This window comes from Cuculus canorus, chromosome 1 (assembly GCF_017976375.1).
Source record: "Cuculus canorus isolate bCucCan1 chromosome 1, bCucCan1.pri, whole genome shotgun sequence".
Lineage (NCBI taxonomy): Eukaryota > Metazoa > Chordata > Aves > Cuculiformes > Cuculidae > Cuculus > Cuculus canorus.
In genome coordinates this window covers 157,650,270-157,677,358 of record NC_071401.1, presented here as the reverse complement: position 1 = coordinate 157,677,358, position 27,089 = coordinate 157,650,270, and the positions used below count along the sequence as shown (strand labels likewise).

Below are 27,089 nucleotides of genomic sequence, written 5' to 3'. Positions count from 1 at the left end.
GTGTAGCTACACAACTGCAATTGGACAAAGATCATGCAACAGATTATTCCTTAGAGTCACGCCAGGAACGCATCCTATGGCTTGGATGGAATTAGGAAAAAAAAAAAAAAAAAAAAAAAAAAAACAGGAGGGTGAGAATATACCATTCTCAGAGGAGTAAAACCAGTAAACTTGACTCTCATCAGATTTATGTGTTGAATGTTCCAGATATTTTACTTTCAATAACAATGACTAAGAAAGTCCAGTCTCAATTTCACTACAACTTACCTGGATTCTTCCAACGGGTGTTGAACAGTAAGTAGTCGAGGATGTCGAAGCCTGGTTAGCTGCTGAACGCCTCGTTTTAAAGAGTCAATAATCTGATCCTTCTCAAATTTTTGATATTTGTCTATTAGCTTCTTATCAAAGACAAAAACAGCCACTTCCTAGAAACAAGTGGCAAAATTCACTTGTTATAAAACAGAACCAAAACCCAAGCATATACGCAATTACACACACACACACTTTTTTTGAATCAACAGTACAATCCCACCAATGCAACAAATATTTCAATATATATATACGTACACGTATACATATTGTCCTTACTTTGTCCCAGTCATAAGCACACGGATTACCGTGTATAATGTCTGTAATATACATTTGAAGAGTTAAGGTACTATTGCGCCTTAACTTACAAACAGTAATGCATAATCTATAACCACTATCTACATAGTGACAAAGCGGCAGATCCACAGGACAGAAATTAGCTTGATTTTAAGTAGATGAAAGCATTTACATCAAGTAAGAATAATCAAACTAATCTGAGCATATAGGCATTCAATCGGCATTAAATATACCAACTGGTGCTTTATTAAACCACACCTATATTAAACTAGACATTCATGAAAGACAATTTATAGTCACAGAACAATATCTGAGCAATCAATTAATCTGATCAGACCATTCAAAAGATAAAGCATTAAGAATTTTCTAATGCTTAAACACGTGTAAAAAGAAGTCCCAGAAAGGTGGTAGATGTTAAAAGGTGAGAAAGCAGTTCTTTCAACCAACCTTTGCAAATGCAGAGGGAGAACATTAAGAAATTCATATGAAACTTGGAAATTACAGAGGAGTATTTGAAATAAAAAATTAGATTATATCACCATCTTGAAAGCCATTAAATCCATTGAAGAAAAAAGGAATTAAAAACTTCATCATGAAATAGAGACTTTCTCATACTCCTATAACAGACTTATAAATAATAATAAAAGGTTGGAAACCAGGAGAAAATGATATGACAATACAATTCTCAGTCCCAAGAGGAAGTCTATGCTCCTGCACTGAACAATCTGAAACCATTATTCTAACTTACTCACAGGAACAGCTATATTACTGATTAAAAAAAACCCAGACTTTTAGCAATAGGCTATATGAAAAAAGAAATTCAGAACAATACACAAAAAAACCTAGTTTATATTTTTTAGGTAGTGCCTGTTTCTTTAACCTGTTAGCAGGTGAACATCAATGACTAACTCAACCAAGTACATTTTTCCTGCTTCTATCCATACCAGGTCTCTGCTCCAACTCTTAAGTGTGATAGATCAAACATGAACATTGATGCAAGGCAAGGCAGGGAGGAACCACTGACAGGGAATGGAAGACATACACTATGCCCAGTATTCAAAATAAAGACTTCCCAATACAAAGTGTGAACATGGTATGTGACCAGCAAAAGAATTTCAAACTAATATAGCACTTCTGAAAGCACTTCTCCTTAATGTCAAGTCAAAAGAATCAGAAAGTGAATATTATAAATCAGATAGCATGGGATATTAGCTGTGGTTTGAACATTTTATGATGGCTATAAATAGGTTCTATTGCTGCCTGCTGCAGTCCTGCAAGGTTTGTTTGAAGTATGACAGAAGTTTTACATATCCAAAATGAGCTCACATAAAAGTAATCAAATAAAAATGTAGTATCCAAGGTAAGAAAATGACTGCTATCACATTGATTTTGCAGACTCATTTATTGTGGAGTGTCAGGAATGAAAATAATTTCAGCTGTGTGACAACTTGCTTCCAATACCTTCATTTTCACGTAACACTTCTGACACAGGAAAGCATACAGCCACCTCAGTCTCCTCATGGACATTAAAATATTAAACATGTTCTAATACTAATAATTCAAAATCATGCCATTCTGTAATTCAATTTCATCATTAACATTGATTTTTAGATGCAGAATGACATATCAACAATAATTTCTTAACTGCCATAAGTCACCAGATATTACTGCACAGAAGAATGAAGAGAGAGCTGAGTCATGAGCCATATAAGACACACTCAATGCACAAAAAATACTGAAACCATCTAGTATGCTTGGAAACATTAAAAAGTGCTCACAGTTTTATGCTGTGTGAGCCAAATAACCTGTCAAATTTTGACTATGAACCTATTATTTCTGTTCTTCCTCTTCTGTTTGACAAGAACTGATATTCAACCCCACAAAGGAGGGCTACTGACTGTAGCTGACAGGGATTCCATTTCCTGTAATTACTTTCACGGAAACTTATTGAAATGAAAGCCTGACAAGCCTTACACAGCTACTACTTCTTTCTATGGAATGCTCTAGGAGAGCTCCACTTTGTTGGTTTTATTTCATAAGTTTGAAGGAAGAGTAGCTTCCTCCTGCAGATAATGTCTTGCTATTTCATCCTGCAGTTGTGTTTCCACACAGCTTTGTGGAATTTAACATAAAAAGACTAAAATATATTAAAAAAGAAGAGTGAGTGCTTTCCACAAAGAAAGTGAAAAAGTAGAGACAAACCAACCCTGATCTTCAACAACACAAATTTTCATTCATTAAGTGGTAGGAAGTAGACATGCTTTGCTGAACATGGCCTTGTCTCAACAGAGCATACTGACAAGGCTACGACTTGGGTTAGGGACTACGGGCTAGTATGGAAGGGACTGAATTGGCCACTCAAGAGATCTAAGTTTAAATTTCACTTGTGTTTACAAACATAAGATAGTCCACACCTTCTGTCTCCTCTGTCACATGTTTAAGCCAAGTGCTTTACTTCAAGGTGGTGTTAGGTACAGCTCAGTGATGACATTGCAACAGCTGTGTGCTATAATGTACGTCACAAATACTTGCCAGACTGAAGCCCTTCAAAAAAAACCCATCTTTTGTTAATGCCGAGAATTTTGAATTTTTAACATCACTGAAAGAAATTTAATGTTCTACAACGTTTTTTCCAAAGAATTAAATGTCACCGGTGCAAACAGGTGTAAGCATTGGCCACAACACGTGAGAGACAGGACATGGTTAAACTGGGCTATAACCATATTAACTAATCTAGAACATTCTTAGGACACCAAACAGCAAAGTGTAAGCAAGTTCTCTCTGATTGTGCTTGTGTATTTCAGGGGAACCCTGCTAACCATTGTCCCAAAGACCTGGTATTCACTAATATACCCTTTCATAAAGGCTTTTTGTCCTTGTAATTTTAATCACTAAATGTCGCAAGTTCCTTTTCCCATCTTCTTTGGGCAGTTTCCCTTCGTACTGAGTCTGGCTGAGATGGAGTTAACTTGCTTCACAGCATCTCACCTGTGTTTCAGATTTGTGCCTAGAACAATATTGACAACACACCAACCTTTTGGCTATTGCTGAACAGGACAGGGCCAAGGTTTTCCTTTTTTCCCCCTCGACTCTGTCACTGCAGTGAGTAGCCTGTGGGTAGGCAGGAGATTGGCATGGAACATACCTAGGACAGCCCGTCTGAACTGGCCAAAGGACTATTCCATACCATATAATGTCATGCTCAGTGATAAAAACTAGAGTAGAGAAAGAAGGGGACTTCTGGCTTCTAAGGTGGTTGCCGTTTGAGACTAGCTTGAGCATTGGTCTGCCTGTGGGATGTGGTGAGCTATTTCCCTTGTTTTCTTTGGTTTTTTTTTCATTCTTTCCTTCCTTCCTTCCTTCCTTCCTTCCTTCACCCATTGAAGTGCCCAGATCTCAGCCTATGAGTATTCTCTTTTTCTTCTTCCTATTTTCTGCTCCTATCCTTCTGGGGGTGGGTGAGTGAGTGAGGAGCTGTGTTTGTCCATCACATCCTCCAAATCCACTTGCAATCCTGCATTCCTTACAAAAAACATACCAGTTCAAAACACGGACAGACAGTTTAAAACACATGTTCTTATTTTCTCACATAAACACCTTATAAACCAAAGAAAATGCAAAACCACTACTCTACTTAGCCAACAAAACTGCTAAAAAAAAAAAAAGAAAAAAAAAAAAGGATAGGGGAAGGGGGGAAAGAGAGAAGTAATTCTTAGATCTTAAGAAAGCAGGTAGCCAAAGCGCAAAGCAAGTCCTACCACGTCCTCCTGCGAGGAAAAAGAAGTATTGCTGATGTCAACCAACACACCTTCTCTCCTGCCCCAAGAGGAAGGCAAGAATTCAAAAACCCACTGAGTTGGTGTGTCCAAAAAGATGCAAACAAAACTAGAAAATATTTCTAAATTAAAAACTCTAAAAGCACTGGAAACAATAACAACAAACAGTACCTCTTCTTATCCATTTTACTGCATACAGAGAAAGCTGTTAACAGTAGCACTCACAGCCCAGAAGGCCAATCGTATCCTGGGCTGCATCAAAAGAAGTCTGGCCAGCAGGTTGAGGGAGGTGATTCTGCCTCCCTATTCTGCTCTTGTGAGACCCGGCCTGGAGTATTGTGTGAAGTTCTGGAATCCTCAACATAAGAAGGCTATGGAGCTGTTGGAACAGGTTCAGAGGAGGGCTACAAAGGTGATCAGAGGGCTGGAGCATCTCCCATACGAGGACAGGCTTAGAGAGTTGAGGTTGTTCAGCCTGGAGAAGGCTCCAAGGACACCTTATAGCAACCTTCCAATACCCATAGGGGGCCTACAAGAAAGCTGAGGAGGGATTGTTTACAAAGACATGTAGAAATAGGACAAGGGGGGATGGCTATAAACTAGAGAGGGGAAGACTTAGACTAGACATACAAAGGAAATTCTACACAATGAGGGTGGTGATGCACTGGAACAGTTTGCCCAGGAAAGTTGTGGATGCCCCATCCCTGGAACTGTTCAAGGCCAGGCTGGATGGGGCCTTGAGCCGCCTGATCTAGTGGGAAGTGTCCCTACCCATGGCAGGGGGGTTGGAATTAGATGATCTTTAAGGTCTCTTCCAACTCAAACCATTCTATGATTCATTCTATGAACATAAAAGCAAAGGAAATTTTAAGGGAAGAAAGTGCCTGATTTTAGAAACTTTGTGTTTGTTTTTCCTTTCATTTTTGTTCTCTATTTTAACCATCTGCACTCACGCATTTTTTTACTGAAAAAATCAAATGTAACTCAATATGCAAACACATGATGTTTTACCAAAGCCTCCCACTGTGCAAAGCAAAATAGTCTCTCAACTAAAATACTGGAAAGCATTCCAGTATTACTCTGGGCTTTTGCCAGAAAAAAAAAAATCTTCCTCCAGCTTTTGAAGGTTTTATTTTCAGAAGCTGGCCAATGTTTTTTATAACCATACTTTCCTATCAGTTTGCTTTAGTCATAACATACACAATACTGCTATTTCAGTTTTGAAACGAATTAGCATTTAAAGTTTGAAGAGTAGGAAGCTCTAATTTCAAACATACTGTATACACAGCCAAAACAACAGAAAGCTGACTTACCTACCATTAACACTTCTAGTACTCCCACCTCAAAAGTTAACCACAACTACAGTAGTCTTGAAGTGCAAACCTTTAACTCCTTAATTCTGCTAGTTTTTATGACTAGAGCTACCAACAAGGACATTAAGTGAGCTTACCTATGTACTTCTTCATGACTGCACTTTCAAAACGGAAAAAAGACAAGTGCCATACTATGCCAAAAAAAACTGTAAGTGTATAAAGACTAAGTTAACAAATCCAAAATGAGCATAAATACACACTGTAAAATTAGAAACATGTTACTTCATGTACACCCATATAACCAGAAAGACTCATAAATCTTTCAAACAAATAGCAGCAAATCAGCTATCAAATAGCACCAAACACATGCACAAAGCTATGTAATTTCCTCACATTCTGCTACGCTGTAATTCAGCCACCTACAAAGTAATCAAGAAAAGACAAGGCACATTAAGAAAAGAAAAAGCAAGCTAATAATTTAGAAACCCAGGAAAAATAGCAAGGCAGGAACCATGCAGAACTGTGAAATGAGGAATAAAATCATACATACCTACTGCTACAGGAGACGGAATATTTGTAACCATCCACTGACTTAAAACAGGAACCAAATGAACCCATATTTGAAATCTTAACTCTAGCTAACCAACTTTTCTAAGACTGCTGACTTCTGTTTGTTCTGAGAACAAAGATTTCTGATCAACTCTACTGCTGTAATGCTAAAAGTACCTGGCTACGATGACTTCAATTATGACTTGTCTTGTTGTAAAATGACACCACCACAGGCAATTAAGCCCCTACATCCTATTCGCAATACATATTTACTGAAAAAACACTAAGTGATTGTAGCTTCAAACTGGATATACACACTTGCATCACTTCACAAAAGTGACTGCTACCACTTGGAAAAGGACAGGAAGCCACTTTCATATAGCCCAGCCAATGTTCCAAAAGTTCACGCAAAAGGGATCAAAAATAATGTTGAAGAACAGATACATTGCAATACAATCATATTATACAAACATTACAACACAATACAAACTATTTGTATTGCTGCAAGTTTTATCTTGAAAGGCTAACTGAATGTTGACATGATGATAGCTAACTGATAATATTAACAATGAAAGGTAATTGCATTTCAAATCACCAGCCAATTAAAATTCCCTGCACTGCAACTGCTACTGTATTTTTAATGATTAGTGATGGCATACAAATACACAGATGTTAGTCTGGGTTGACAGAGATGTGCAGGATCACATGTGGTAACCCATGAATTAAAACTCCTTAAAATCAATGGTCAGAACACTCATTCAAAGCCTGAAAAACATGATCAACAGAAACTAAGTCACACACACTCTGTCAATGAAGCAACCAAAGAAACTTGCTACAACTCTCCAGATGCTCAAATCTAAGCCTGCTACAGGTCAAACGCTTACTGGGCACAGAGGCTATACAAACCTATCAAAAATACCATCTTTATGTGCTTGAAAAGACCAAAAAAAATCCAACTGGTAAATTCAGTAAATACTACATGTATAGACTCCTGCAACAGCCAGACAGATGCTTAAGAATATGGCAAAAAGTAGCTTCTTAATATTATTCAGATTCTGTCACAATCTGATCACACATTCTCCACAGATTACTTCTCTGCAAAGTACATTTCTTCTCTTTTTGCTCAAGCTTATTTTCCTACCATCTAACAGACTGTATATGTGGTTTCCAAAGTCATTTCTTCCTGTCCATTTCTTTTTGAAACATCTGTAGCAAGCTGATTCATTGTCTTAAGTGACCTCACATCACTTCAGCATCAAGTTTAACTGAGGGCCATAATATACTGACTGTTCTACTGACTTGCTGAAAATTCTATTTCCTTTCCAAGTTTGAAAAAAAAGACACTTCACATTTTTTTTCTAGTACAACAAAACCATTTTCTATAATAGCAGTTCTTAGACTTTGTTTCTGGCAAACTTTCTTCCAAAGTCACAATCCTGCTGTCATTTACACATGTGACTTCAAGCGAGTCAAAATTTTATATACTAGTGCTCTAAACGCCAATACTTTAAGGAAACTGAAAGGGAACAATACTGATCTGAAAGCAGCACAAGGCAGGCAGAACTCACTTCCCCCACAACCTCCTCCTCTATCCCATGCCTTGCTGTTACTGCATCTCACGATTTAACATTTCTAACCCTTCAGTTTCTGTATGGCAGCTGAGCAAAAAACAAGCCTCTTTTGCCAAGAACAAATTATATCATACTTCATGATTATTTTAAACCACCAAAAAGCCAGTACTTGTGCTGAAAAAAAGCTGCAAGGTAAAACAAACTGGATAACCGACCCTTGTTAAACTACTTCCCTCTTGTCATACCAGTTTTAATCAGATTAATCCTCAATTGAGGTATCAAACTGTATGCTTCTTTCTCCAGCAGTGAAGGCTAAAAGCAACTACCACCTATGCAGCTGATAACATTATATTTAAATATCATTGGGATCTTCATTTCATTTTACTTCTAGTACTACCCTTAGCACCAGCCTGGCCAGTTAGATTTTGTTTTTAAATGCTACTTACCATCTGCTACATTATCAGTCTGCTTTCTTACGTTTATGAACTTAGGTCTTTATTTCACAACCCACCTGCTTTGTTGATTTTTTAGTTCCATTAAATATCTTCCAAGCAAGGCCATTACCACCGCTGGCAATATGTCGGCCAACATCAAATTCCCTGGTAACAGGGTTTCCCATGACTGCACTGGTGACATCAGCCGTTACCTTTGTAACGGTACTCTTCAACTTATTCAGCATGGACTCCATTGTCTCAATTGCACGCCAATGTCCAATCCTACAAAGACAAGAAAAAAAGAAGATTCACAGTCCTCTAACAATTTCTGTTAACATAAGACATATGTTGAAACTATAATATTAAAGGATATCTAATCAAGGAACTAATAGGATATAGGTGTAACCCACAAAAACATTAGTGAAATATAATTTCCAGGGCTTTGCAGTTACACATATTCATTCTGAATACACGCAGCGGTGTGGGCTTGCCTGGGGATTATATGCCATTGCTTCTACTTTTCCTCAAAAACTTTTCAGTCTCTTGATCATTCTTCACTAGATCTAACAAAGCAATTAAGGACTGAGACAGTCAACCATTTCTTAAAAACAAGACTGACTAAAGCAAATAATCTATAAACTGTTCTCATGAAGGAAAAGGTTCGCACCTTGTGTATTAATATCAATCAACAACGAGAACCAAATGTGAAGGAAACCAGGCTCCTGTAACTGCAGTGTAAATGGAACCACACATTTTCTGAAAGGAAAGATTGCTTAAGATCCCAGACCAGAAAAACAATAGATGTGTATTATATAAAAGGCAAGTAAAAAACGTGTTCTTTCTTACACTGTGCTTGTCAAAATACAAGCCCAAAATTCAGTATGTCACCTACCACATTGCTGACACCACTGCTTGTATGATTTAAGTATTAATGAGCTGATCAGCTGCTGCAGGGGAAGAAAACATCTTTCTATGCTTTATTTTAACATAAAAAAAGCTGCCCAAGGGAGTTCTTTGCAGCACCTTGCAAATTCAAGAGCTAAAAGAGTGTGACAATTTACAATTTAGTTTATCTCCCCCTGTACTATGTACTACCACAGTTTCCTAAATTGTTATAGTTCCAAAAAAATCTGACTTGCCTAGTCTGACAGATAGAAGTTCTGAAGTCCATGTCTCATTTATACAATTGTCTCTCTGACATGGAAACAGAAGAAAGAATGAAGATAGGAAATAAAGAGTGAAAAAAAGAGACAGACATTCATCTGCTTCATTGGTGTGAATGAAGATGAGGAAAGAATCCAAGCAGAAATGATTTCCTGGTATTACGTGTTATATTCAAATGCAGACATTTAAGGATATTTCCCCATTCTCCCTTTCATATAAGGTGTGAAGAGTACCATTTCTTCAACCCACAGTAAATAAACCTAAGATAGCACATCAGGAAATGACTGAAATCTGCAGAAATACTGTTTTCAGCGATGGCCTTATCTGTCATATACTCAACTCACTGGTACATAATTTGTGTAAAACTGTCTCTTTGAAAAATAGAGAATGTCTTTCCTATTCAAATGGAAGAGACAATATTCTATTGTGATAAGGAAGTTGTTTGCCAAGTCATGGTAACAAGAACAAAAGAAGCAGAAGGCACTAACAAGTAACACAGTGAACACTGGGATTAGTCAGCCACAAAGTCCTTCTGATTGGATGTGAAGTGCTTGCTTGTATGAATTAAAGCTCTTCCCACTGTACTACATACATTTATAAGTCAATATTCTGGTCTACGTAGTTTACATAGTGTCTATTAATGTATGCTTTTATGCCAAAGCTTTTTCCACATTCAAGACAGACAAGAGTTTGTTTCCTCTTACAAAACCTGTAGGTAGCAACTTATTTTTGACAGCTCTATACCTCAGCCAAACTTGACTGAAATCAACCACACTACAGTTATTTGGACACAGACACCTTCTTCCCCTGCTACTACAGATTCCATTTGAAATCAGGACAAACAGTCTGATTAGTATTAAAGTGGAAAGAGACTTGTTTCCTTAAAGAAGTAATAAACGCACCAAACAAAACTTCTTAAAAAGTTACACAAGTTACTGAACAATTCCCTCCAGTGCAGATGGGTACAACATTATTAAGCTAGTCCTTAGGCCAACTCTAGCACAGTGCTGGGAGTAACACAGCTATGCTGTTCTGTTTTGTCTTTTGTAGCAGTTATATCCCATCCTGAGTATTCTTCCATAGCGAAATCTAGAAATATACCAATGCTGTGGCTCCATAGACATTTCTCTGATTTCCATGTCAGCTGAGTTGACACACCTTCATGCTTCTAAATAAAGAACCAGACAAAGAGTTCTCAGAAAATAAATTATAAAAAAAAGAAAGGTATCCAGCTGCACAGATCTCAATCTTGCATATACTAAACTTTAAAATCAATAATAGTAGTTATGGCTTCAATGGGACTACTCAGCAGCAGAGCCAGATATGATTTCAAGCACGTTTGGGATGGAGTTGGTCTTACTTACAGCGACTGTGAGTTTCAGATATGAGAAACTGCATCTGAATAAAATAAGATAATAATACATACCAAGGAAGTACATAATTAAGTGTTCTGTTGAGAACATAGCTGGAAATAAATTACAAAAACATGGATTCTTTTATTAAGTAATTTAATTACAGCATCTGACATTTTCTTATGATAAAATGTTTTACTTTATGAACTGTGCTATGGAAAAATGCCTGCAATTCTTAACTGCACAGACCAAGACCAAACAGCTATCAAACACTGGGTAATATCCCTGTATAAAGGAATTTCTGTTCACCTGGAAAATAGGTAGGATCATGGAGTATTCTCAATAAGAGCTATAGGTATTTCCAGGTCTCAGAGATTATATTCTGTAGCTATTCCATGGGGCAAACTCTATATGCTATGATATAAAAATCAATTCTAGTGAGTTTAACATAACCACAAATATAATGTATTTCTTTTTAAATCTTGGGCTTTTTGCACTGTTTCATTCACTCCCAGCCATCAAATCTCCACTACCCATGCAACACAACCTTGCATTAGAATTCTCAAAACTAAAGAGATGTTTCACAAAATTAAATTCAGAGCTAGTATGAAGAAAATGCAGGTGCATGCACATTCAAATCCCTTTGTATAAATTTGAAATTTAGCTTCTCTATATCGATGGTGGAGAAATAGCGTAGTACTGATTAAATCGGAAGTGTCCTCTGCTGTGGGTAATAGCCTAATTACAGTGAGAGGTCTGGAAAAGCCACTAGGTGAGAATGTTGACAGCATTCCAGTGTCTGAATGCTTAGGATTAAAAAAACAAGCCTGGTAGGCCCTGTCCAACCTGTTCCTCTGCAGCTTAACAGTATGCAAACTACTTGTTAATTAAGCTAAGAGTACTGAGAAACTTACTTCTCAATAAGCAGCTTCGATTTTGACTTTATGTCCATCTAACACTGTACCTCTGTAGAAATCATCACGTCACGTGTTGGACTGTAATCTAAAATAGCATATTTTGCTCCATAAAAATGACTGTCATTACTAACCACAGTACAAACTTGGTATATCAATAGGAACAACACACCTAGAAAACTCATGCCAAAAAAAAAAAAAAAAAGTATCTACTTTGGGTAGTATCTGTAATACCACAAATCATGATGATTTAACCATATCTGAAATGTAAACTTCAGTTCTCAACTGTACAAAACCTGGTTTGTTTAATTCTTTTAAGACTGAACTACTGTTTATAGAAAAATTATCACAGGACAACACAGCAAGAGCCACTCACATTCAAATTTTAAATCAACTTAGAAAGGTAATAAATGAGAAAATACAAGACCTGAAAAGAGTAACGAGTGTTCAGACATGCAACATAGGAGTTGTAATAAACATTTAAGAACTTTGATTTCTTCCCATTTGAGTTTCAAGAATAATATTAATGCTACTGATACCAACTCCATGAAACCCAGAACCAATCTGGACAGTCGGTGAGCGGTTTTCATGAATCCTCACAATCGATAACCATCCTTATGCTAACATATATCAGCAACAATACATCAGCATGATGATATCCTAATCACTTGTCAAGGCAGCAAGCAACAGCCAACACAGCAATAAGAAATGAGGCAAAACATTCAAAATGTTGAAATAAGAGCAAATCCAAACCAAAGATTCCTCACCACTCTTTAATTTTCACTCATGTAAAACAACTGCATGACTCAAAAGTATTAGTTTATCCTTGAAGTAATTCATCACTTCATCAGATGTATTGCACAGGCACACGCTACACAGCGGTGCATCTCACACGCTGCCAGAATCCGACCTATAACAAGCCGGGATACGCTTCTGTAAATAAACATAGTGGGTGGGCACATAGATACTTCATGTCACCCAACTCAAACTCCCATCCCACCTATCTGACCCAAATAATGATGAATTCATAGAAGAAATAGGCTTCGGACAGCCATGCCTTAGGAAAACTAAAAAAAAACAAAAACAACTCCAAGCCTCCATTTTTTCGGCAGAAACAAGCTTTTGCACCTGTTACAAACACAACAGGAGGATCAAACGCAATGATGCGCTGCACATGCTGTAGCTGTCCCTACAGCAAGGCACCTTCCCGATTTTCCTTTCACCTTTTTGGTACTGAGCTGCAACTGAATGCCTACCAAAAACCCACAGAGCAAGATCCACACGGGAACCCATCTGTCACCCACTGACAGGAGAAACTTCACCTACGTGCTGCTGTCTCTCACACCAGCCCTCCACCGTGACTGCTGCTTGCAGAGAGACTGGGCTCGCACAGCTAGGCCAAGAATTGTAGAATCATAGATTGTTTGGTTGGAAAAGACCCTTGAGATCACTGAGTTAACTGTACCTGTCCACTACTAAATCATATATCTAGGCACTTCATGTACTCGTATTCCAGGGATGGGCACTCAACCACCTCCCTGGGCAGCCTGTTCCAGGGCTCGATAACCCTTTTGGTGACGAAATTTTTCCTAATGTCTAATCTGAACGTTCCCCGGTGCAACTTGAGGCCACTCCCTCTCATCCTATCACCTGTCACTTGGGAGAAGAGACAACATCCACCTCACTACAACCTCCTTTCAGGTAGTTGTAGACAGTGGCAAGGTCTCAGCCTCCTTTCCTCTAGGCTGAACAGCCCCAGTTACCTCAGCCGCTCCTCATAACACCTGTTCTCCAGCCCTTTCTTGTTGCCCTCCTCTGGACACGCTCCAGGCCCTCAATGTTTTCCTTGCAGCAAGGGACTCAGCGCTGTACACGGGACTCGAGGTACCTGCCGCCCCGCAGGGCAGTCGGGAGGAAGCGGGGTTTACAGGCAGCGGCTCCGCGGTTCCTGCCGGGAAGCGATCGCACCTTCAGGGCTGCCCTGGGCCACGAGGCCGGAGCCGCCGGACTGTGCCCGCCCCCCCAGCGCCGCTCCCTCCTCGGGACACAGGCCTCTCACCTGAGCCCTCGGGAAGCTGCCGCGGCTGCCCCGCGGGCCGCCTGTCACACCGGCTCCGTCCCTCGCCCCGGGCCCGTCCTGCTCCAGCTATTCCATAGCGGCGGGGGGGCGGTGCACGCCTCACTTCCGCCCCGCGGCGGGGGCGCTGGGGCGGTGGCCGGGGCAGGATGGAAGGGGACCGGAAGTGACGCGCACCACAGGCTTCCGCCGGGGCGGGAGGTTTGACTGTGTGGGTCAGGAGGCAGAGCGGGTTGGAGCCGCGGCGGGGCGGATGGAGGAGGGGGAGAAAGGAATCAGAGGAGGAGGAAAAGGGAGGGCGATGGGGGAGAGGAGGAAGAAGAGGAGGAGAAGGGGGGAAAGAGAGTGGCGATAGAGGGAGGAGATAGAGGGAGAGAAGAAGGCCGGTGGGGGGGAGAAGAAGGCCGGTGGGTGTGAAGGGGAAAGGGGTATAGAGCGGGAAGGAGGAAGGGAGAAGAAAAGGGTATAGAGGGGGAAGTGGAAAGGGAAAGAGAGAAAGGGAAAAGAAGAAGGGGAAGGGTCGGCTCTTGTCTCCCCGCTGCTCCGCGCCCCGGGGCGCTGCCGGTGCCGGAGGCTGCACCATCACGGAGGGGAGAGGAGCGTCCTCCGGCTGCGTCCCCCGAAGGTGCAGTGAAGGGGACGTCGCTGTTGAGCTGTGCTCAAGCGTTGAGGGCGAAGGGCAGGCAGGTGTGAGGTATGCGAAGTGTTGGTTTGTCTGAGCTGAGAGGGATGGGGGGGAGAGAAACTGGGAGCTGGAGGAGCATCTCCCCTGGGCTGAACCATCCCCCTGAGGCTGAGAACTGGGACTGCTCAGCCTAGAGAAGAGAAAGCTCAGGGGGTGTTCTCATCCATATCTACAATACCTGAAGGGAGGGTGCAAAGAGGATGGAGCTAGGCTGTTCTTAATGCTGCCCAGAGAAGCTGTGGACTCTATCTTTGGAGATACTCAGATGCTATCTGGACATTGTTCTGGATGACCAGCTCTGGGTGGCCTTGCTTGAGCACGGGAGATTGGACCAGCTGGATCCGAGAAGGATCATGAGGTGTTTGGGCCAGTAAGAGCAAAGGTTTACTTTTTCAAGAACGAGAAAGAAGCAAGAGTTTGAAGACACAAACAATAGTCTTACTTCTTTTTTTCTGAGAAAGAATAAAGACAGTGAGGGCTTGGCTTCTGAGCCAGTCTGCAAACAGAAGACAGAAAGATGTTCCAGGTGAGTTATTCTGAACTACTGTGATTTTTTTTTCTTTCTAGTTATGGTGGGTTAACTGTAGATGAGATTGAAGACTTCTGAAAACTGTGTGCTGCTTTTGAGAAATGTTGTCATGCCTAAATAGCAGGTGGTACCTAATATTTCTTGGTAAAGCTGAACTGCTTTGATTGGCCCTTTGTTATTTAGACTAGTTTGGCACAGTAGCATAAGCCTAGGAATCGTTTTGTTTTTCAATCAATTGTGCTGAAATCTGAGAATTAGTATGAGTGAGCTACTTGCTGGAAACTGGTAAAAGAAATAGAACTCATCAACAATATTTGGAATCAATGTCCTTGACCTCTCCACAAAGCCAATATGGATGAGTGGTTTTCTAGTAGCAGGATATGCCCCAGATATGATGAAGTCCTGATTTAACAGCAATTTAGGAAGTGAAAGATAAATGTGTCCTGATCATATTTGTTACACAGCTCGGTTTTTTTTCCCCTAAGCAGAACGAAGTGTGAAACAACACATTTAAAACCCTTATCTTTAGAAGCAGCTAAGGGGCAGAGGAGCTTCTTCAATCAATAAATGTTCACGCATCTTTACCTCCAAAGATCATGGTTAATGAACCAGCTAATCTGCTTCCAAAAAGAGGTGAGAATTGAATTTTTTATTTTAAAACCCGGTTATTCTTCACTATATCTACTTGGGTTGAGTTTCTTGTTTAGTTAAACACTGCCCCTCAGAGTCCTAAATTTAACATGTAGCTAATGACAAAATAGGTAAATGAATGCTAAGTGTGTAAATGCTTATAATAAGTAAACCAAAAGGAACGAAACAGGATTAGGTTTTTGCACGATGGTGCTATTCTATTTATGCAAGTACTACTCAGGACAAAATGGAGTGGTACATCCAGTGAGATTGAATACGTATGTATTGTAACGTTCCTTTACTATTCACTTGTCTTTCTTGGTTGTATTACTGGTTATAATATGTTATTACTAATTAATAGACAAAGAGAGCAAGTTGTTCTCTTTTAAGCTTTCTTTCTTAGCATTCCTATTTTGATCCCTTCTTTCTCAACACAGAAACTTCACACTATGCTGTTACCTTGATTTCTTTGAACATTTAAAACATTCTTGAGTGAGTAAAACCAAAATTTAGTGTTTTGCATAAGATCTTGTTTCTGAGGGTGGCGCTTTTTTGTTTGTTTGTTTATGGTATCGGTAATAGATGATGTCTGGAAACAGCAAACTGCTATGACTACTGCAGTTAATTGATGTTCTGCTTCTAGAAGACATCTAGATGTTTTCAGTGAGGAGAAAACCAGACAGTTTTGGCAAAGAAGACCTGAATATCTCAAATACTTCCCTGAACAAAGAAATTATGTGTAGCTTAAACTTCCCTGACTAAATTCTACATCTATGAAACGTTTTTGTTAATAAATGCTTTATTTTAATCTTGATCAAGGATTTGTGTTAAGTGGACAAAATAGGCATTATTACACTTTTGTTTACTTGTAGACAAGGGTGACCTTAATGTACTTGCTTTTGTTGACTTCTTTCCAGAAACAATAAGGGAACTCAGAAAAAGTATTTGGTTAGGATTGGATGTTTGAAGATTAAGTATATATTAAAACTGAACTTCAGGTGTTGAAAACATTCCTAGTTTCTAGACCAGACATTTCACTTAATATAACAGATATTAGAAATTGAACGAATTTATGCTGAGGCTTTTTGTTTGTTTGTCATAATTCCTGGTGGTGTTACTGTAAAGATATGATGTCAATAAGGCATCTATTGTTAGCAACAGAAAAGGAGAAACTATGCTGTAGTAGTAAAGAATTCTTATATTATAAGAATGTAGAAATGGAAGTAGCTGCATGCCATCAGAGCTTTTTTCCTTAAATGTTCTCTTACTTTGTAGAGTTCCTGTTGATTGCACCTGGGCTGATCTCTATCTTACCATGTACTTTTAAGGAATATGTAAAGCCCTGTCTCCTCCTGTGTGTATATCTTAGTATGCTTATTTCTGTCAAATCAATACAGTTTTTATCTGTTTCAGATTGAGGTCCATCTTTGGAGATCTTCTCACTGCATTATGGATCCACCCCTTCTGGCCAGAGAATCCACAGTCACTGAAATGGGAAGGCGAGCAGAGTACAGGCAACTGAAGAATTCCTGTCCCAGTCTGATGATGCCACTCAGGCCTTCAGGATGAAGTGCTCAGCACCATCAGAGCCCAGGGAAAGCCTGCAACTGGAGGTACTAAATCCCCCTGTGGTGCAGCTGTCTGAAGTGCTGCCTGAGGTCTCGACTGGTCTAAAGCAGAAGATACTTCAGCTGGTGTATTACTGTCAGTTCCTTAACAAAGATGACATTAAGTAGGTCATGCCACCTGGAACAACTCCTAAAGCCAGAAAGCTGGGGAATGAGCTAGCAGGACTTTCAGAGCAGCCCATGGTCAGTAGGAGAGAGAAACTGATTGCTCATAGGTTCTCCAGGAAAGCCTCATCTTAGAGTTTCCCCACATGAACACGAACTAGGCTCTGTAGCTCATGAAGGATGGTCACAATTCCTGATGATGCGGACAGAAAGCCCTGCAGCTTCTTCATAGTTGTTAGTTCTATCTCCATGTTCTTTGTGGTGGCCTTCAGGGCCTTGACATAACTGTCCTCTAGGATACACTGTTCCTACCATTCCTGAAGCTGTCAAACTAAGGCAAGAATGCTTAGTAGTTAGGGTAGGGTTACAGCATTTCCTAAATGCTTCTACAACACTCCTCCTTGTCTCACAAGGACACTGCACATTCTTCGTAGCCACTTGTTGGCTGCTCCAATGCGGTTAGAAGCTCCTCCTGCTCCTAAAGTGACTTTCCAAGTCCATAACAATAATGTGATGAGGAAATACAAAAAAAGTATCAGATGAGATGGTGAGCAAGAAATGTTCACGAGTGTTCTTGGGCCTCTGGAGCAGGAGTGCAGAGCATTTGATACCTAGCGAGCTGCCGGCCTGAGGATAATCATTGGTGGCGAAAACAAGAAGGCATGAAAACAATAGCAGTGATCGCAAGGAGCTTGGAAGGAGAAGAACTGCTGTGGAAATTTTTATGAAGGACTCATGGGACCGGTGTTGACATTTTTAGTAAGGTATAAATACAAGGTTGTAATGATAAACTTGGTCTTAGCTTGAAACGAAAGCTGAGTCTGTGCCTGTTAATACGCCACAAATGGCGCCCGATTTAGGGTCTGAACAGAGGCTCACATGAGGAGCGTGGTCCGGCGGCGTGCATCAGCAGAATGTTTGGAAGGTCTGAAACGAAGCCCAGGGTGCACCCGTAGACACCTTCCCACTAGACAGAAAGTGAGCTGCTGGTAAGGTGATGGGGAACACCATAAACCAGGAATAGAAAGATGTAATTTATTTATATTTAAATATATTTTAAAGAAACAAAACTGAACGCTAGAAACTAATGATATTAAAGCACTTTTGGTGTGGGCTCGGGATCATGAGTCTTCTTTTGACGTTTGCTCAGCATTTGAGAAAGAAACCTGGGATAAGAGTTTGGCTATGGGATCAAGTAACTTGGTCAGATAAAACAGCTACTAAGTTGCTTGGTCCCTGGCGGACTGTTTTTGAAGTGCTAAAGGCACATGTTGGCTCCACAGAGCACAGTGATTTGGAACCAGGTGCAGGACCGTCAACAGCTGCACTAGCCCCCCACCTCCCTAAACTGGCTGCGCTTGCCTCTGCACCCTCTGATGCGGATGCTGACAAGCCCTTTGATCCGGGTCCGACAGACCCTGAGAAGGAGCCTGATCTGTTTCCACCCTGTCCCTCAGACAGATGGGCACAGGTCAGGAGGGAGGCACAGCAGCAGGGCGTGATTGAAGTATTGCAAGCTTTTCCTGTGATCTATGCACAGGACACTGGTCTTCACTGGGAGCCAATTAGTTAAGAAGCAAAAAAGGAGATTTGAAAAGCTGTAAAAGTAAATGGACTAACTAACTCCGTTTATATTAAATTTGGTAGAAGGTATTGGTGACACGTACCATCTTACACCGCAGGACTGGAAATCAATTGCCCGATTAGTTATGACTCTTATGCAGTATATTATTTTTACATCAAACTGGAGGGAGTAGGTGACTATAGCAGCCCTGGATAATTTGCAGTATCCACAGGATAGTCCCTTGTGGCATGTGGGGCTCGATGCTTTAATGGGCAAGGGCAATTATATTGATAATGTAGCCCAAGCTAGAATACCAGTGGAAGGGCTGCAACAGTTACTGGCTGTTGTCTTGAAGGCATTTAGAAATGTCCCTGACGCTGAGACTCACGTACAGTCTTTTGTTAATATTCAACAAGGAGCTACAGAACCATACATGACTTTTTTAGACAAACCACAAGAAGCCTTAAATAAGCAGGTAGACAATATTGCTGCTCAAGAAGCTTTGCTTAAACAATTGGCCATAGAGAATGCAAATGCAGACCATCAGAAAATTTTACGGCCTTTAAAAAATAAAAACCCGTCACTTACTGAGATGATGGCAGCATGCCTAAATGTCGGATCTCTATCTCATGACCTAACTTCAATAGCTGGTGCTTTTGCAGCCGTGCATACACCTAGGCAGAGGGGAATTTGTTTCAGCTGTGGAAAACCAGGACATCTACAACGACAGTGTCCTTCTGGAAATAGGGGCCATGTAGGTCTGAAAATCGAAGGACTAGATCAATGTCCTGGAATCTATCCAAGATGTCCAAAAGGCCAACATTTTGCAAACACCTATAGATCTAGATTTCACAAAGACAGTTGGGCACTAGCTCCTTGGGGGGCACAGGGAAACATGCAGCCGAGCGCAAGAGTGAGAGGTAAAAAGAGAGATAAAAGTACCCTCTCAGAACCCTTCTGTAATGCAAACCAGCTCTGTGCCAGCACAGCAGAAAGTGCAGGGCTGGACCTGGCCACACAGAGTTAACAAGCACTGCAGTTCAGCTCTTCCTTACAGCTGTTAAGGGCCCCCTAGGAAATGGACTTAGTGCACTGTTAAAGCAAGGATTGTTTGTTTTACCAGGATTGATTGATGCCAATTTTAGGGGAACAGTACAAGTAATGGCTTGGACGCCTATGCCTCCTTGCTTTGTACCAAAGGGCACCAGAATTGCTCAGCTGATTTATTTTCAAGCAATTGTACCCCATGCAGCAAATCACATATGGGGAGAAGGAGGCTTTGGCTTGACTGACCAGGCCATGATTCTGTGGACACAAAAACTACAAAAATCACAACTGACGTTAACCTGCAAAGTACGACAATAGAGAGCAATAGAGAGACGTACGACTCACAGAGCAATAGAGAACAATATTTTACTGGTATTATAGACAGCGGCGCCAACATAACAGTTTTTTCTTTAAGAGAATGGCTGGCAGATTGGCCATAGACAGAACCACTCCACTGCTGTGATGAGGATGGGGGAGTGATTAGCCCACGACAAAGTTTGCACTCCGTAATCACATATGGACCCAAAGGTCGTATGGCAACTGTTAAACCATATGTTCTGTCACTTCCCACCATCTTATGGGGTAGAGTCTGTGCAGCACAATGGGGGCTGACTTTGAGCACCCATTTTTAACAGGGGCCACTGCGGTGCAGGCCACCCTTTCTCTTACCCAGACCACTGATGAGCCCATTTCGGTGGAACAGTGGATGATATTTTACTTGCAGCCTCAACACCAGAACAGACGGCTAAAGCTGTAGCAGCTGTAACAGTAGCTGTTACCCAAATAGGTCTTTGTGTCGCACCAGAAAAATCCCTCTGTGGAAATATTTGGGATTGAAAATTCAAGAACAAACCATTCAACCACAGCAAGTTAAACCTCTATGTTCTCTAAAGACATTGAGTGATGTGCAAAAATTGTTAGGAGCCATAAAATGGGTACACCCCCTGTTAGGCATCACTACGGAAGAAATACATCCTTTGTTTATGTTGTTAAAAGGAGATTCAGATTTAACCTCTCCCAGGCAATTAAACAAAGATTCTTTGGTTGCATTGGACAAGGTTGCCAAAAATCTTAGTCGGACACAAACATTTTGCAAATGTTTAAACACCTCAATTGAATTGTATATTATTTCAGCCAAATTCCAACTGTTTGGTGTTTTAGCCCAGTGGGTAGAAGGTGCGTCTGACAAATTTAGACCTTTAGAATGGGTATTTTTACCACATCAGTTTTCTAAAACAATAACAACTCAGCATGAAATGTTAGCTATGCTAATTCAAAAGGGTTGCCATAGTTTATTGGAATTAAACAGGATGGATCCCTTTACCATCTATGTTCCAGTGACGCAAGAACAAGTAGACTGGCTTTTGAAGCATTCTTTATCTATACAAATTGTATTAGCAGACTATAAAGGACAAATCAGCATTTGTTATCCTCCGAGTCCCCTTTTGAATCTGTTTGAGTGTATAAGCCTAATTCCTACCATGAAATTAAGTCATATCCTTTTTAAGGAGGCATTGACAGTTTTTACAGATGGATCGGGAAAAACTGGGAAGTCAGTTATTGTTTGGAGGACCAAAACAGTCACGTGGAAACTGGACATTTGTAAAGTGTCAAGATCACCTCAAATTGTGGAATTGGCTGCAGTTGTGAGATGTTTTAAGCTGTTTTCACAACCTATAAACATTGTTAGCGATTCTGCCAATGTTGTTGGCATTTTTTCACACTTGGAGGATGGCTATTTAAAGTATGTAGACAATGGACAGTTACATGCTTTTTTAAAAGAAATGAAATATCAGTTAGACAATCGATGTGAACCTTATTTTATAATACATGTATGTTCTCATACAGATTTACTAGGATATTTGGTTGAAGGCAATCGCCAAGCTGATGCTCTGGTAGCCCCTGTAATCATTCCAGATACATTACAACAAGCACATATGTCATATGCTTTCTATCACCAAGGTAGTACAGCCCTTAGGAAAATGTTTCGGTTAACACATGAGCAAGCTCAACAAATTGTACAGATGTGCCTTGATTGTCAATTAATCCCAAACACTACTTTTGGTGGTGTAAATCCTTGAGGGTTAAGTCCACTTGAAATATGGCAAACTGATGTAACACACGTCCCCAAGTCTGGATGTCTAAAATAAGTACATGTGTCTTGAAAAAAGACCCATTTAGTTCATTAGGAAATTACCATAGCCATCCTCTGAAATGAACTTCGCACACGCTTCTCCTCTGTCCCCAAGTGGAATCAGGTCATTGGCCAGCCTGTCCTCAGAAGCCACAGAATCAGTCTGTGTAATATAAGAGATACTTGAGAACTGGCACCGACTCCTTCTTAACCTGTTGCCACACAAAAACCTCTGGTTTTTGCTGCCATGGTAAAAATGATGTCAGATGAGAGAAAGAAGAATAAGGGCAAACACATTCAGAGTCTTTGGCAACCCTAGAGAGCAGGGGTTCAGAATCAGTATCATTTGACACTGATAGGATCTGGAAGAGAGCTTTGTGGTGGAAAGCCAGTTATCATTGCAGCAGCAGCCTTTTAGGTTTTCAGAGGACTGTAAGTGACAGGAAGCTTTAGTCCATCACTCCTCTACTAGAAATCAAGTGCAAAGGGCAGCTGCTAGGAGACTCGGGTCATTAGCTTGCCCTCACATCTTCGCAGTCCTAACTAAACAGCTTCTCGGCAGCACTGGCACATCAAGGTCCCCGTTAAAAGCTGTGGTGGAAGCAGCACAGGAAAATGAGTCCAAAAGCAAGTGAGCCCAGTGGAGCCCCACTGCCTCCTTCAGAGAAGGGCAAGAGTGACTGGAAAGCTGGCTGGCGGAAAAGGACCTGGTGGCATTGCTCGGCAGGTGCTGAGTATGAGTGGGAAGGGTCCCAGGTGGCCAAGAAGGCCAACAGCACAGTGGCTTTCATTCCAGCAGTTTGGTTGGCAGGACTAGGGAAGTGATTATCCCTTTCTACTTGGCACTGGTGAGACCACTCCACAAATACTATGTGCGGTTTTGTGCCCCTCACTACAGAAAGACCTTGAGGGGCCCTAACGCTTCCAAAGAAGAGCAAAGGAATCTGGTGCATGGCCTAGGGAACAACTCCTCGGAGGAGCAGCTTAAGAACCAGGCTTATTTGATCTAGAAAAGAGGAAGCTGAGGGGAGACTTTACTGCTTTCTACAGCTATGTGAAAGGAGTTTGTGGCAAGGTGAATGTTGCTCTCCTTTTCTAAGCAGCAAGTCACAGGAGAAGAGGGAACAGCCTCAAGTGGTGCCTGGAGAGGATTGATAAGTGGAATATCAAGGGGCCAAGAAAGATGGGGTTTGCATTCCAAGCACTGTAAAGCTTAACTACATTGCATAGGTGTTCTCTTCTAACACCCCTGGCAGAGAGTCAGCTGTTGCTCCAGAGAGAGACCACTTTCAGGTTTGTTTCATAAGCAGAACTAAAACCAAAACAAAACCCCCAAACAAACAAGAAAAGAAAGCATAAAAAATGTGCTCCAGCCCAAGTCTGCTCTGCTAAATGGTTTGTTAATGCCACACTGATGCTTTGCCAGAAGCCTGGAGGGAAGGAAGGAACATCTTGTTTTGCTAGAGCAAATCCTCAAGCTTGCTGTTTTCCTAAAGGGATGTTTACTACAGGCACCTTTCTCTCCTGCTTCCCATCAATCCAGGCTGAGAGAGGGGCAGGGGGAGAAGAACTGAAGTCGAGATCCAGTGCCATGAGGTGACAGGCAGTGGTTTGTTGCATGACAAGGCATTCACCCATTGCTAGGTTCCCTGCCCAAGAGACTCCTGTGCCCAGGCACTGGTCTCTGCCTCCAGCAGGGCTGCCCAGCCACTCAGCGCAGCAAAAGACACTGTGCCTTGGCAGCCGGGAGTCTCTGGACGCTCCCCAAGTCTCTGGAGACTGGGGGAGTCTGTGTAAACCTCTGGTTTTAACCGTGATTAGTACCACACTAGACACAGAATCATAGAATCACTAGGTTGGAAGGGACCCACTGGGCCATCGAGTCCAACGATTCCTAACACTTCCCAAACCATGCCCCTCAGCACCTCATCCACCAGTCCCTTAAACACCTCCAGGGAAGGTGACTCAACCACCTCCCTGGCAGCCTATTCCAGTGCCCAATGACCCTTTCTGTGAAAAATTTTTTCCTGATGTCAAGCCTGAACTTCCCCTGGCGGAGCTTGAGGCCATTCCCCTTTGTCCTGTCGCTTGGGAGAAAAGGCCAGCTCCCTGCTCTCCACAACCTCCTTTCAGGTAGTTGTAGAGAGCAATAAGGTCTCCCCTCAGCCTCCTCTTCTCCAGGCTAAACAACCCCAGCTCTCCCAGACGCTCCTCATAAAACTTGTTCTCCAGCTCCCTCACCAGCTTCATTGCTCTTCTCTGGACAGGATCCAGAGCCTCAACATCCTTCTTGTGGTGTGTGGCCCAGAACTGAACACAGTACTCAAGGTGCGGTCTCACCAGTGCCGAGTACTGAGGGAGAATAACTTCCCTGGTCCTGCTGGTCACGCTGTTTCTGATCCAAGCCAAGATGCCATTGGCCTTCTTGGCCCCCTGGGCACACTGCTGGCTCGTGTTCAGTCGGCTGTCAACCAACACCCCCACGTCCTTCTCCTCTAGGCAGCTTTCTAGCCAGACTTCTCCTAGTCTGTAGCACTGCATAGGGTTGTTATGCCCCAAGCGCAGTACCCAGCATTTGGCCTTGTTAAACCTCATGCCATTGGTCTCAGCCCAGAGATGTCCCAGAGACAGAGGGGATGGCATTTCTAACAGCAACAGGAAGGCTGTGTGGTGTCTTTCTCTGAGCCCATGCCCTGCTCAAGCAAGGTGTTCAGTCAGACGAGGGAAGAAGCCACCTCTGCTTGGACGAAGGCCTGCTGAGCCCCACACAAGGGCTAGTCTAGGGGAGCAGAGCAGGGAAGGGCATGGCGGTGTAGGGCAGAGTGGAGCATCCACCGGCTCCTGTCCCAGCTTGGGCAGTCCTCCTCTCTCTTCCAGCCAGGGGGCTGGAGACTTTGTATGGGCATTGCCTGATTTTTACTGCTTCTTTGTGGACCAGCTCTTGATGTGAAGCCTCTTCCACCACCGGCGCTGATGCGACTTGGTCAGGTGACCACTGATGGCCATGCTGTGCAGTCCATCCTGGCCCTTCTCCTGGTCCTCATTGGGCTCATCAGTGCCAGCTGCAGAAGCGCTGCTGTGTGACAGCTGCTCCCATGCCCGCCTTGAGTTCTTGCTGAGGTGTTGCATGGTGCAATGGGGATTGAGCACCCACCCTATTTACCAGGCCTGGCTCCCTGCGATTTCTGCCTCTTCCCAAATATCAAATCGGTGCTCAAAGGAACCCAGTTTTTGTTGGTAGAAGATGTTGCAGCAAAAACAACAGAGCTCCCCAAAAGCCTTTCAGAAAATGATCTGCAGAATTGCTCTGAACATTGGCAGCGTCATCTGCTGCTGTGTGTCAGGTCAGAAGGGAACTATGCTGAAGGTAATTGGAGTTGATTTTCTTTACTCTTGTTAAATAAAAAGAGTTACAGGCACAATTTTGGTTTTCTTATGTCAGACCTGATATGTTTCACACTATAGAGAAGTGGAATCACATCTGAACTGGAATATCATTATACCTATGTTCCTGCCCTTCATCAATATCTCCCGTTCTCTGGAGTGTTAGCATCTCTTCTAGATTTCAACCGCTCTATATCCTTCTTATGTTGAGAATTCCAGAACTGGATACAGTACTCCAGGTGGGCTCTCACAAGAGCAGACTAGGTGGGCAGAATCACCTCCCTCAACCTGCTTGCTGGCCACACTTCTTTTGATGCAGTCCAGGATGCAGTTGGCTTTCTGGGCTGCAAGTGCACATTGCTGGCTCATGTCGAGCTTTTCATCAATCAACACCCCGAAGTCATTCTCTGCAGGGCTGCTCTCAATCGCATCATCCCCCAGCCTCTATTGCCCCAACACAGGTGTAGAACCTTGTACTTGGCCGTGAATATCACACCCCCCTTGCCCCCAGCTAGAAGCCAATTCCCCCTTGGCCATGAACTGCATCAGGGCAAGTTCTGTGTCAGCATCTGTATGTCCATTATCCACCCTGGGCAAGCAAAAATATTCCACATTTCACAATAGTAACTACCTCTTGTATCACATGCTTGTTTAGCTGCTCACCCTCACACATAGTTTGGAGATGAAGAGGGCTCGAACTGACAGGAGAACGCTGCCCCAGCAGTGCCATGGGGCGCAGGGGTGCCCGTGCTTCCCGCTTGGGGCAGGACAGCGGCTCCCAGTGCGGGGGTGGCAGGGGATGCCCGGCAGCGTCTGCTCCCGGCCTGGATAGGGGCAGCGGTGAGGTAATTAATGCATAAGATTTCTGGGAAGATTTATCTGTATGCATGTAAGTGGGAGATATATTCTGTAACTGGCTCTTGTGCCGCAGCACACGACTGACGGAGATCACTCCCTCGTGTTACCCAGGCCTGATAAAGGATGTTTGCTTTCTAAAATTCCAAAATGAGCCTTAGAGAGTTTGTTTACCAGCATTTTTGGTATGAGCAGATGTGAGGTAGTGGTGATTCTGGCTGAGGCAAGCCTGGATCCCTGGGGGTGAGGAGGCAGCTCTGGTCCTTTTCCAGAGGTGCCAGTGCCAGTGCAGCTGCCTTTGTGCCCCCGAGCTGCCCCACCGGCCAATGCGAGACAAAACCAGCCTCTGCTTCGAAGGGCAGCTCCCTACCCCTTGGGGTGCTCCTGGGCTGAAGTCATGCACAGCTGAGGATCATCATTTTCCCTTAGGTCAGAATCTACAGTGGGAGGAAGGCCTTACCTGGAAGCGAAGAGGAGCAGGAGTTCCAGCCAACACCAAACGAGGCTCCTGGAAGCGCAGCAAGCACAGAGGGAGGCAACAACCACAGTCCGGCTCCCCCATCCTCTCATGATGCTGGTGTTGACACAGAGAGGACAGGCTGGGAGGACTTGGAGCATGATGTTCTAAATCCATCAGGGTGATCTTTTCCAGCTAAGGCTGCCTCTTCTTTGACTCCCCAGGAGCAAATGGGACAGTGGGAAGGGCGTCCCTTCCCATAACACTGAGGATGATGGGAAGAGGGCCTGGAGCGGGCTGTGTATCTGCCGTGTT

At 42.5% G+C, this 27,089-nt stretch overlaps 1 protein-coding gene and 1 long non-coding RNA gene across 4 annotated transcripts in view; one reads left to right on the top strand and one right to left on the bottom strand.

Moving 5' to 3' along the window:
• Nucleotides 1-13,890, bottom strand: part of SCYL2 (SCY1 like pseudokinase 2) — a 39,331-nt gene extending 25,441 nt beyond the window's left edge. Inside the window, exons 1-4 of one of the 3 annotated variants that reach the window (XM_054080208.1) lie at nt 13,739-13,841; nt 13,568-13,627; nt 8,327-8,531; nt 268-425 (exon numbers count right to left, since the gene is read on the bottom strand). In XM_054080208.1, the coding sequence (XP_053936183.1) occupies nt 268-425; nt 8,327-8,503 (335 nt within the window). In that variant the 5' untranslated portion in view covers nt 8,504-8,531; nt 13,568-13,627; nt 13,739-13,841. Of the gene's footprint in view, nt 1-267; nt 426-8,326; nt 8,532-13,442; nt 13,458-13,567; nt 13,628-13,738 lie in introns of those variants that run through there. The other 2 variants (XM_054080199.1, XM_054080217.1) reach the window with 2 other exon arrangements.
• A 311-nt stretch (nt 13,891-14,201) lies between these two features.
• Nucleotides 14,202-18,446, top strand: LOC128853765 (uncharacterized). The gene is made up of 3 exons (XR_008452511.1): nt 14,202-14,967; nt 15,459-15,603; nt 17,014-18,446. It is a non-coding gene; the product is annotated as an uncharacterized LOC128853765 (long non-coding RNA).
• The last annotated feature ends 8,643 nt before the right edge of the window (nt 18,447-27,089 follow it).